The sequence below is a fragment of the Ostrinia furnacalis genome, unplaced genomic scaffold (genome assembly GCF_004193835.3).
Source record: "Ostrinia furnacalis isolate ACB-3 unplaced genomic scaffold, ASM419383v2 OfSCF7245, whole genome shotgun sequence".
In the NCBI taxonomy this organism is placed as follows: domain Eukaryota; kingdom Metazoa; phylum Arthropoda; class Insecta; order Lepidoptera; family Crambidae; genus Ostrinia; species Ostrinia furnacalis.
In genome coordinates this window covers 193,931-206,537 of record NW_021137484.1, presented here as the reverse complement: position 1 = coordinate 206,537, position 12,607 = coordinate 193,931, and the positions used below count along the sequence as shown (strand labels likewise).

General features: G+C 41.8%; 1 protein-coding gene across 1 annotated transcript in view; it reads left to right on the top strand.

The window, feature by feature from the left end:
- Window positions 1-683: 683 nt before the first annotated feature.
- Window positions 684-12,607, top strand: part of Pez (protein tyrosine phosphatase non-receptor pez) — a 29,799-nt gene continuing 17,875 nt past the window's right edge. Inside the window, exons 1-4 of the mRNA XM_028319535.1 lie at window positions 684-1,594; window positions 4,373-4,539; window positions 5,172-5,376; window positions 10,924-11,081. Coding sequence (XP_028175336.1) covers window positions 962-1,594; window positions 4,373-4,539; window positions 5,172-5,376; window positions 10,924-11,081 — 1,163 coding nt within the window. The 5' untranslated portion in view covers window positions 684-961. The remainder of the gene's footprint in view (window positions 1,595-4,372; window positions 4,540-5,171; window positions 5,377-10,923; window positions 11,082-12,607) is intronic.

The window sequence follows — 12,607 nt, the reverse complement described above, 5'->3', positions numbered from 1 at the left end:
AACCACAGCTAATTTTCATAGTGGACTGTACTATACGATAAACATGTCAGTCAATTTGACAACCTTTGTCGGAAACATTATTCAATGAAAATATTGTCCGAACCCTTAGTATTTCTCTTCGACAAATACTTTAACACATTGTGAACCACTTTTCTTTCACGACTATAAAAATATTTTAGCAATTTAATTCATAAAACCAATTGCGCACATTTAAAATAAAGTTTGTTTACACTTTGACAGCAATAGACTGACATGCAAGGTGACATGTCAATGAAGTTTTCAGTTACTGTTGCCATTAAAAGAAATTAGTACCATTAGTTTTCCGCAACATGGCGAGGGTTTTTATGTTCCTGGTCAGGCTATAATTGTTGTTACCCGATTCGAACAAAATGATATACAATTTATTATTTAGAATATTTACTAGCTATGTTCAATCGATTACTCCAATATTTATGATTCGCACAAATTAATTTAGTTCATTTTTAAGTTATCCAGTAAAATAAAAAACCTCACCATGAGAAGTTTTTGTTACAAAAAATCAAATTCAAAAGTTCATACTCAACGAACAACTGGCTGAAAAGGGCTTGCACCCAAAGCCGTGAGTGAAACACAATATTAAAAAAACTTGTACCCATTTTATTTTTCTGTGATAGCAACACTTTACCGCACTGTCAATCATTTGTCATTGCGATGGCCGTGTTGTGAATGTGTGGTTTTTGTATTTTATTGTTTACTTGGCATTTTTTTATTGCTTTTCGCCTTTCTTTATACGTCATTGTCCTCGCCAGACATAAACGAGATAGCGAAAAAATCATAAACACAATTTCTTATTAGAAATGTGACAAGTTATGTGACGCGCGTAACGGAGGCATCGTTTCCTACATTCTTACACCATAAATGTAACGTAACGTTTGTTTCCTGTGTGATGTTATTGCAAATCGGCGCCGGGTAACCCAGGAAGATGCCTTTCAAGTTGAAGCTGAAGAAAACGCGGCAATACAATGTGGCTTCGAAGAGTTTGTTCGTGATAAGTGTGGAGCTGCTGGATGGAGGTGTCGCGGATTGTACGCTGTCCGTGGACAGTTCAGGGCAGGAGTGTCTCGACAATGTGTGCCAGAGGCAGGCCATAAACCAGCCGGAGTTCTTCGGGCTGCGCTACATCGACCGCAGCCAGCAGCCGCGATGGGTGCAGCTGGAGAGACCTCTCAAGCGCCAATTGGACAAATATGCGTCTTCCCACCAACTGTATCTGCGTGTGATGTACTACGTCATATCCGGCACGAGCCTGATCACAGATGAGGTGACCAGATACCACTACTTCTTGCAGTTGAAGAACGATTTAGTGGAAGGTCGTATAATCTGTGATTGCCAGCAAGCTGTGGTGCTAGCCTCGTACAGCAGGCAGGCTGAGTATGGGAATCACGACCGAGAGAGGCACACAGTGGAGTACTTGAAGAATTTGCTGACATTTCCTAAGCAGATACTAGATGGCGGGCAGATCATTGACAGCAGCACCCTGGCAGAGACAGGAAAGCTGGAGTACCTCACCGCAGCCGTGATACAGCACCATATGGCACTCCACAACATGTCTCAGGTAACTGTACAAATATCAAGATTGAAACATTGGGTTGAAGGGGCAATCGCAATTAAATAAAGCTAATTTAAATATCTTGGCATTGGCAAGTCCTAAAGGCAGTGTAGCAAATTACCCTTACTTGCTTCTGGAATAGTTAGTGTCAACATAAGAAAATAGATTGCATTACAAGGGTATGACCCTTAAAAAGGTCAATGAAATAATAATGATTATGTATGTAGGGATAATAATAGTTATTTTGTAATTTGTTAACATAAATTTCAAAGCACAGTAGATGTGCTTTCCATCAACCCAATGTTTCAATCTTTTCTCTTATTATTTTTTTCTTTTATAATATTTGCATTACCCCGGTTCCAAACTGGTAATAAATTTCTAATAGTTTGATGTAGAAATAATGCAAACACAGTTCATTTGTTTGGGTTGTGTTTAAATAATTATATGCAATTAGTAATTATGAATAGAAAGCTTAATTATTATGACTTTTGTTCGGTCAATTAGAACTTTAATTATTTTTTACATGAAAAAATTATAAACATTATGAACAACAGTGATTAAAATTAATTTATTGGAATTGGAATTAGTTATAAAAAAATAATGTGCTTATGTGCTACAACTAAATATTATTGGCAATATTATGTACTAATTTATATATTTATTTTACAATTTTTTGGAAAACTTACAGCTAAGTGTTAAATAATAAATAAATAATTTAAAATATGGAAATATTGAGTCCTTCAAAGAAACTTTCATAATAAAATTGTATTACCTACTTACCTCAAAAGATTTTCATCATAAACTAAATTTACAACCTGAGAATATAGTATGTAATACTTTAATAATAAGATAATACTAAAATAAACCTTGGGAATTTCTCATTCTATTACATAGTACTTCTCATCTAAACTTTATGTCATTTACTTTCCCTTGACAATATTATATTAAACATGATAATAATCTGTTTCTTAACAAAAGTAGACAGCCGTGGGAACAATGAATCGTTCTGTATTATCATTAGAAGTCCGCTTTATCTGCTAAGTAATCATTACGCTAGTTTCACACAGATAACGTTCAGCTGCAATACTGTTGGAGAATGTGAAACCACCTTATAATGAGATGGCGTTGATAAAGATATGATTATTGCCCAGACTGCTTGTTAATGATTATACGTACTACTAATATAGACTGATAATGCAGACTAAGTTACTTTTTAGTAGTCTTTGCAAAATACTTTTTTAAGCCTTTGGCGGTCGGCGAGTCCGCCATCATAGATTGTTTACGATTAATAACTAGTTTTAATAACAAAAAAAAGTGTGACCTTTAAATTATGATTTCCGCGTCATGACGGAGGTTTATGTCCGACTGTTGTAGGAATAATATCGCGGCAAGAGCATTGTTGTAAAACCTAACGAAGCAAATGTTGCCGCCACTCTTTTGCGCAGGAAAATCTTATGCATCAGACAATACTCCAATTTTGATGACTATAAAGTAAAAAAGATACGTTTTTGCTATATTATTAAGTTTTTGACGGGATTATCTCGCAAAGCATTTAGAAGCTAGGACAAATTATTTTTGTAAAGGCCAAGAATCGAATCTATTCTCTACTGATGCTGATGTGAAAATGCTCTATAAACGTCAATACGCCATCATTTCGGCCGTCACACAAAAAAAATCACCTATTTATCATACATCTCGTCATCTATAGATAAATTACTTCACATAACAATAAATATTTAGGTCAAAAATTCTATCCAAGCAGTTTTCGATTCCTAGTTCGAGTTAGAAGTGAGTTAGTCATAAGTGCTACCAATATCGAAAAAAAGTGGGTAGAAATTTTTTCTTAGCAATAAACGCCCACCCGCATTTCGTTCATTTCGTCCGTGATCATCATGGCGCACGCAACTGCGCCGAAATATCGGAGTTTCATCCAGCAAAGGGAAGTCTGTTATTATTATTATTAACAATTTTACCTTCAAATAAGTGACGGAAGATCAAGCAGAAAATTGGTAGTATCTTACATACTTCTAATACTTATAGGTGCTATATTTCAATAAATATGCATAGTTTGGTGTACCGTCGACTGTTCCTTTTTCTCAAATTCAACTTGCGAGTGGAAAGTGAGTTAGTGAACAGTGCATAAATGTGGAAAGTATAGAAGGTTTCGAAAGAGGGTAGACAGATTTGTCTGGTGATATTCACTCACCCGCATTTAGTTATTCAGTGATCATGGTGCATGTAATGTGCTGCATTTTATCGAAAAAGAAGAAAACCTGGAATCATACGTCAAAACTAAAACTAGCATCGCGGTCTTCGTCACCGCGCGTCACGAAATGTGTATAATGAGGGCTCCCATTGCAATGGACATTGCAATTGCGACAGGTTAGCACTGCTCAATTTACTATTTCTCCTCATAACGTGATTTTTTCTTGTGACGTGTGTTATGTGATTGTGTGTGACAATGTTGAGGCGTGTATCGATATTGCGAGGCTGCTTGCGAATTTTCTCATTTGAGCACCTCGAGACACACTACGCCTCGCAATGTCGACGACACCCGCCTTTGTAATTTAAAGCGACAATAGCCCAACGGTGTTAGTGTGTGATAGCCGATTGGAGGGTCGTAGTTCTGACGTCGCTGAACTATAGTGGTGTACTCACTCCTCCTGACACAAGCATATTAATATTAGCTTGTTCTTTCCGTCCATTGCTGGACAAAGGTCTCTCCCACGGATTTCTACAATGACCAACCACTTCACCAATTTATTTTATACTTTTCCGTCGTAGGCTCAAGCCGAAGAAGGCTTCATCACAGCATGCCAGCAGCTGCGCGGATACGGGCAGGAGATGTTCGCGGCGCGCAACCAGCGCGACCAGACCGATGCCACCATCGCCATCTCGCTCACCGGCATTCGGGTGCTCACCGAGGCCAGCGACGCGCCCACCTTCTATAGGTGAGTGTGTTTCATGGGTTATGTAACCCCAAACCCGTCCCCCGGACACGGCTTGAGCCGAGGGCCGAGCCTACCGTGGCGCCCTCAGGCCGCGTCCGTATTCCCCTCGATCGGGCCCACTAGAGTGAGCCCGCCGTAGGCTGGACTTTGGTCGGTGCGGCGGTGGGAAACCCTCTAGTTGTGTTCGCCACTGATTGGGCGCCTTATGCGCTCAATACGGCCCGATCACGAACGTCGGTCTTACGGTACTTTAAGAGACCATGCCATCTTTTCTATCTCGGATGTCTTGTTTGTGGAGTCCTAATACTTCTTCTGGTTACTTCGGCAAAAAACATTTCGTTGTCTCCTAGAGAGAATATGCCACACGGTGCGGTGCGGCGCCATTTTGCCGCATCACTGTAGTACACATGGTGGTATGCGGCGCCGCAACGGCACCGTCTCGCTCAATCGAAGTGCGGTGTGCCTGCGGTGCGGTGCCGGAACGCACTGTCTGGCATATCATTGTTTTTTATATGCAAGTTTTTTATACGCCGCAGCGACATCGCTCCGGCGCCACGCCGTGACCACACCGCACGCGCACCGTGTGGCTTCTCCCTAACATAACAGATAGATTAACTTTACCCTCCTTCCAGATGGATGGACATAACGAACGTGATCAACCACAAACGCACGTTCAGCATCGAGTGCTGTAAGGCGGAGTCGGCATCGTTCGCGTTGCCGTCGCCCGAGGACGGCAAGTACGTGTGGCGCGCCTGCATCCGCCAGCACACCTTCTACATGCGTCACCAGCGCGCGCTCAGCGAGCAGCCCTACGACGAGCCCCGGCCCAACTTCCAGGTCAGTGACGTCAGGCTCCTTCAGCAGGCGCAACTTCCAGGTCAGTGACGTCAGGCTCCTTCAGCAGGCGCAACTTCCAGGTCAGTGACGTCAGGCTCCTTCAGCAGGCGCAACTTCCAGGTCAGTGACGTCAGGCTCCTTCAGCAGGCGCAACTTCCAGGTCAGTGACGTCAGGCTCCTTCAGCAGGCGCAACTTCCAGGTCAGTGACGTCAGGCTCCTTCAGCAGGCGCAACTTCCAGGTCAGTGACGTCAGGCTCCTTCAGCAGGCGCAACTTCCAGGTCAGTGACGTCAGGCTCCTTCAGCAGGCGCAACTTCCAGGTCAGTGACGTCAGGCTCCTTCAGCAGGCGCAACTTCCAGGTCAGTGACTTCAGGCTCCTTCAGCAGGCGCAACTTCCAGGTCAGTGACGTCAGGCTCCTTCAGCAGACGCAGGCGGCGGCGCGAGCCCTGCCGGCGCCAGCTCTTTCAAATTACACGGTTTGAGCCGGACGTCACTAGCGTGTACTTTGAAAAGACCGCACAGACCCACAGGCAGCCCTGGTTCAGAGACGCTCATTAACCGAGATTTTACATTAAACCATATCTGCACGGCTACCGCCTCAATGCATTGCCAATGAGAATCACTCTGAAACCGCGCGGTTAACCCGCGTGTCTGAACCAAGCCTTGTTCCAATGCAGTTGTCATAAAATTTTCCATAAGGGTTGCAAATGGACGACAATCGTCCGACTCAAAATATTCACTTTGTAAGAGTTCATTTTTTAATGAAGGTGTCAATTTGTCGACTTATCATTTGATAGTTTAAGAAATAAATACATTTCTAGTTCAGTAACATAACATTAAGTGACAATTGTAATTTGCGTGAGACTGGAATCCATGATAGATATTTGCATACTTGTTGTACAGGTCATCAGGCCCCAGCCACTCCCATTTATGATGAATACTTCTTCTGAGTTAAATTACTTTATACAAGCGCTGTTTACTCATGAATTAAAATTCAATTTCTACGCGCAGACTTAAAGTGCCCTTTGTTGCAGCATCTCAATCTAAGCCCGCAATCATATTATTGTTTATTGAACGAACTAATTAATTGAATGAGCGAATTATTACCACTTGATCTACAGTAGTCTATAATATTTATTTTTACAGACTCATAATAGCCAGTACAGCTTTGTCACTCAAAAAATAATCAGCCACCATATAAGCCTGAGGTGACCGTATGCATATGGTCAGGTCACGTGCGCTCCCGGCTCATTGCTATGCGTCGCGGGCCGCGCAACGGGCCCAGACAGTTACGTTGTGACAGTCACTCCTGCCAAGATTGCATAGTTCAGTAATTACATCTTGGATTGGTCTTAGTAATGAGAGAAGGTCGTTAATTAATATGAAATTTAGAATCTTGTAACGTAGATCTTACGTGATGCAGCATAAGTTTGCACTAATACGTGAATTAAATGCACAATGCACATACCTATTCAAATAGAAAAAGATGGAAGCACCATGTGTATGTGGCTCTGACTTCTACCTATGTAAGCAACCGAGTTAGAGTTTAGTACTGTGTCAATTTGCTAAGTTATAAATTTAATATCAATTGAAATAAAATGTAATACATTTTCATTTATTTTGGTACTAGCTTTTGCCCGCGGCTTCACCCGCGTGAAATTTCGTTTGTTACAGATCGTCATAAATTATAGCCTATATGTTATTCTGGGTTATAAACAATAATAGTTTCATCAAAATCCGTTCAATAGTTTTGCGTGAAAGAGTAACAATCATCCAGACATCCAAACTTTCGCATTTATAATATTAGTAGGATTAAAGAATCTTATTTTTTAGCACCACGCTTGGTTCCATTTACTACATCTATTGATGTGATTGATCGATCAACTTGTGTCATAGGTGAAAGTTTTAGTTATTAGTTTTTTTTAAATTAATTATATCATGCGATCAGCCAGAAGACTATGAGCAGATTTGTTCTGTGATATTAGTTAATTTAAAAATGCACACTCACTGGGAACACTTCTGAAAGACCATTTCATTCCAACACCTGTAAAAAATTTTGAATGTAGCATTTTTAATTTTGTTTTGTCGTGTTTTTATCGTGTTCACTATTGTAAATAATGGTTCTGCCGCTGCATCGGTCACGTATCACCATGATATCGGATAAACACTGGCGTGGCGATAATTTATCTTTAGCACATAATTAGTCAGCTATGCCCCAACGAAAGTGCGCAAGACGCTCGCAGGCAATGTAATAACGTAATGATATAGCCCGCTGAAAACATTCCGCGCGAATTCTCTTGTTAGAATTTTAAATCAATAATTAAGTGGTAAACAATTTGTGGTATGAAGATTTTTAATTAATGGATAGTTACTTGATTTGCGGCTTATCAAAACCTCTGGTCTAGACACCTGGTTTGCGACTACCACTACTATCAGCTAGCCGTCACTCTTCGACATGTAATGTAACTTACAGGGGTTTTGTAGTTACCGAACATTTAGAACCGGTGTATATCTACATTTTTCTATAAGTAATATTCACAAAGGTGATATATCTCCCATAACAACTTTTCAGAATGCTTTCATCACGTTTTTGACACGAGCATTACTATTCTTGTAGCACACTCAGTAAAGTAGAAAAATGATTCCCCATAATTTATATTTATAATGTCCCTTTTACGTCTTGAATCTGTAGCGTGAACGCGCCTCAAGAGTAAGCCACTAAAATACTCAGCCAACCTGATTTGTTGAGAAATAGTAAATAAGTACCAATTAAATTAAAAAAATCTTAGCAACACAACAAGTTAACAGCACTGACCCAGCGTTGCTCTCGCTCGGCGGGCGATCGCGATGCCTCAATGAAGCAGAACTAATTAAAAAGCGGAAACTGAAAAACAACATCGCACCGCGGATTCCGCGCTAGGCGGCCGGCGCGCGCAGATAGTGCGGCTAACTGTCGATAGTCGCGCCATCGACATCGTTCTAAAACTATTTGATTCTCAATTTAAAAACTAGTCAGCCTGGGTAACTTAAGCCATCAGTATCATCATAATCCTAGACTGCATCTTACTTAACACCAGGTGCGATTGCGGTCAAATACCTGCCTAGTCTTGCATAAAAAAATAAAGTATATTATTGGCCCGAAATATAATTTAGTACCTTTTCGCTACCTTTTTATATCTACAATGAGGAAGCTCTTGGCCTGTATCTCACCTGATGGTAAGTGACGATCAGTAAAATAAAATGACGACAAATAAAATAAAATATAATTTACTTGCCTTAAATAGGTTTATACAGGATGTCCCAAAAACAATAGATAACCCTGTAACCATCGATTGGCCTTGCCATGGTTTCCCTAACATCAAATTTTGACCCTATCGATGGTTGCAGGGTTATCCATTGTTTTTTGGACACCCTGTAGCACCCACAAGCTTTATGAACAACGAGTCAAAGTTACAAAGCACATTTAAAATAAATAAAATTAAAACATTGCAAAAAGAAATGCTGTGTATACCTGTAATTGAGGTCATATACGTATCATGTGTTAAACCATGTTAAAATGTATGAACTGTATTATGTATGTGACTTTGTTGGTGTACCTAATAAATAAATAAATAAAACAAAAAAATACTACTTACCTGAATTCTCAGTATTATTTATTACAATAAATTAACAAAATTAAATAAAAAACAAACTTATTCATAACTTCTGTCGATTGTTTGTAGCCCCATCACCATTCTGCTACACTGTCAAAGAAAGTCTTGCAACTGCAGTTAACTTACTATTCATTGGTCACTCCAAATGTGTTTTGGTTCTAAATCAATTGAAAAAAATACCGGCAATCGGTGTGATAGTGTCAGGCACATGGTGTTTATCAGTGGCGGGGAAGGGAGCGCTCACCATGCGTGTCGTCGTGTGTTGTTGCTTCCTGAAATACGAAAGCGTATGTTTCATTCCTATCGCAAAAAACTACTCCTCTAATTACACCAACCATTTTTAAACCATTTTCCGTTAGTGGCTTCGTTTTAAATGGAGCAAAACCTAATCTGAACAACGGATTGTGATTTGCTTTGTAAAACTAATAATGAATTATTAATTGGCGGTTATGTTTGATTGTAAACTGTATCATTATTTAAATTTTATTGCCTTTCGAGTCGAGAATGTTGATTCTAACTAGGTGACCTAAAACTTATTTGTCACAATCACTACATGCTTTCTTTATTAATTGCAATAATTTGAAATTTGACGTTAATTGTTTGTTGTTTCATTTCAATGGAGAGGAAAAAGTGAAGCGTCCTAGAGAATGTGTGAAAGAGTTGCAGTTATTACTTCAGAATGTGTTCTACATTTTATAATTTTCCCCATCATTTTTTTCATTTACGAACCACAAGACGTACCTTTTGTTATCACCCAAGTTCAGGATCATTATTCAGGTATAGCGCCTTTAGTCTGAGACATCGGATCAAATGACTGCATCGATCGCACACACATAAAAAACAACACTTTCGCACTAAACATTAAATCAATGCATGGTCCGTAACCCTCACTCTCGGCATGGGGCACCCTGAAAACCAACGCCGTGGCCTTCGTCACCGTGGGCCACGGCATATGCTGAGTGGGGTCCCGTTTGCAGTGGGCATCTTGTTGGTGAATGGATGGCACTGCTCAGTTTACTCTTGTTTTTATGTTTTTTCTTCTTCCATTATTATGTGCCACTGTCATGTCTATGTAATTGTTTGTATTGTGTGATGTCCATTGTAATAAATGTATCTTTCTTTCTTTTTCAAATAAATATAATCAACAGGAAATCAGCCTCTCCTTGTGCAGACGTAGACACTTTTTGGTGTCCAGTTGTTTCCACTTGACACCATACAGAGTGAACAGTCTCCGTATCTTGTGCGTGTGTATTTTATAACAAAATGTCTACATTCACGCAGCCCCTTCTATCTTGCAGGCGGTGACTGCTGCGATGTTCTTACAGTTTTCTTTTAGAAGACGCAGATAGTGACGTAAGACAGTGCTTAATACCTTCGTCTGTGTCCAAGAACATGGTCGCTCGGAGAGCCGCGAGGAGCTGGAGGTGCGGGAGCCTCCGGAACAATGTCTATATTTGCCCAGCCTTTGAATATCTCTGTCTTTGTCCAGGAACATGGTCTCTCGGAGAGCCGCGAGGAGCTGGAGGTGCGGGAGCCCCCGGAACAATGTCTATATTTGCCCAGCCCTTGAATATCTCGTCTGTGTTCAGGAACATGGTCTGTCGGAGAGCCGCGAGGAGCTGGAGGTGCGAGAGCCTCCGGAACAATGTCTATATTTGCCCAGTCCTTGAATACATTCGTCTGTGTCCAGGAACATGGTCTGTCGGAGAGCCGCGAGGAGCTGGAGGTGCGGGAGCCTCCGGAACAATGTCTATATTTGCCCAGCCTTTGAATATCTCTGTCTGATGCCAGGAACACGGTCTCTCCGAGAGCCGCGAGGAGCTGGAGGTGCGAGAGCCTCCGGAACAATGTCTATATTTGCCCAGCCCTTGAATATCTCTGTCTGATGCCAGGAACATGGTCTCTCGGAGAGCCGCGAGGAGCTGGAAGTGCGCTCACCGCCGGAGCTGGGCAGCGCGCGTCTGCAGCCGCTGACCGCCGCGCACCGTGCGCACTCCACATCCTGCCTCGAGCTGGCCGAGCCGCACCCGCCGCTCGCGCACAGAAACAGGTAAATAAATAAATAAAAATCACTTATTGTTTCCCCACAACCAAAATTTAAAAGTTACAATTAAAATTAAAACTAGAGTAAATTAAATACAGGAAACAAAAGACCATGAGGTTCAGCTCAAGCTGCCTCAAGAGCAAGTCCCGGGCTGCGCTGTTTTTCAACCTTGCCCAGCTCTCTGAAGGTGACAGTTGGAGCAATTCGAAATGGCTAGCTGACATAAAAACAATGCATCACTGTTACCGTGTTTGTATGAGTAGGTCATCTTCATAGAAACGCACGGGCGCGGTTTGTATGTGAGCGCGCCAACACGTATGCGGCGCGCACGCACACACTGACAAAATTCGGCGCAACCACTACTGGCTCCCCGCTAATTTTTGTCAGTGTGTGCGTGCGCGCCGCATACGTGTTGGCGCGCTCACATACAAATCGCGCTCGGTGCGTTTCTATGAAGATGACCTACTCATTTNTATGCGGCGCGCACGCACACACTGACAAAATTCGGCGCAACCACTACTGGCTCCCCGCTAATTTTTGTCAGTGTGTGCGTGCGCGCCGCATACGTGTTGGCGCGCTCACATACAAATCGCGCTCGGTGCGTTTCTATGAAGATGACCTACTCATTTGTATTTACTCGGGTGATACTGAATGTGGCAGAAAGGCATCGAGTTTCTCCATACCTTTCCATTAGTTCACCAGCTCCAGCAGTTTGCAGCTGTGCCCTTTATCTTAAGGCTTCCACAGACCAAACGCGGGTCAGAAGCAGTGCGGGTCAGTTGCAGCGCGGCTGAGGCACACTGAATGCAGCGCAGTTTCAAAGCAGTTGCAACGCGGGCGGTTGTCAAAAATTTAAATATTCGAAAACCGCTTTCAACGCGCTGCTACCGCCTTGCGTCCGGTGTGTCAGGCTAATATGGCCGCCATAGTAATACAACGGCGCGGGCCCGCGTTCGCGCCGCTTCTGTCCCACTCCCGCGCCGCCTCGTTTGTCGTTCGGCAGTTGCAGTGCGGCGCGGTTGGAGCGCGGGCCCGCGTTCAAAAGACAATGCCGGAAATTGGCGTCTTTTTTTTTTCGCGCGGCCATCGACCAAACCTTGTTTTTTTATTACAAAATAGTAATAAACCAAACTTACTATGACATGTATACCTCTAAACTAAGTCTGAACTGAGTTACGAGCATTAGAAGTTTGATGATTTTACATACTAGAATTGCTTTTTGCGTGCAAGTTTTGTAAGAAATTGCAACAAAATAGTGACATTGTATGTGTAAACAAACAATACCATCCATTGAAAGGCTCCAGACATCAGTATGTAGCAGAATAAGCGCAATAAAAAAATAGCGCAATATTTTGTAGCAATTTCTTACAAAACTTGCGCGCAAAAAGCAAATCTAGTATGAAAATCATCAAACTTCTAATGTTCGTAACTCAGTTCAGACTGAGTTTAGAGGTATACATGCCATAGTAAGTTTGGTTTATTACACTATTTTGTAATCAAAAACAATGTTTGGTCGATGGCCGCGCGAAAAA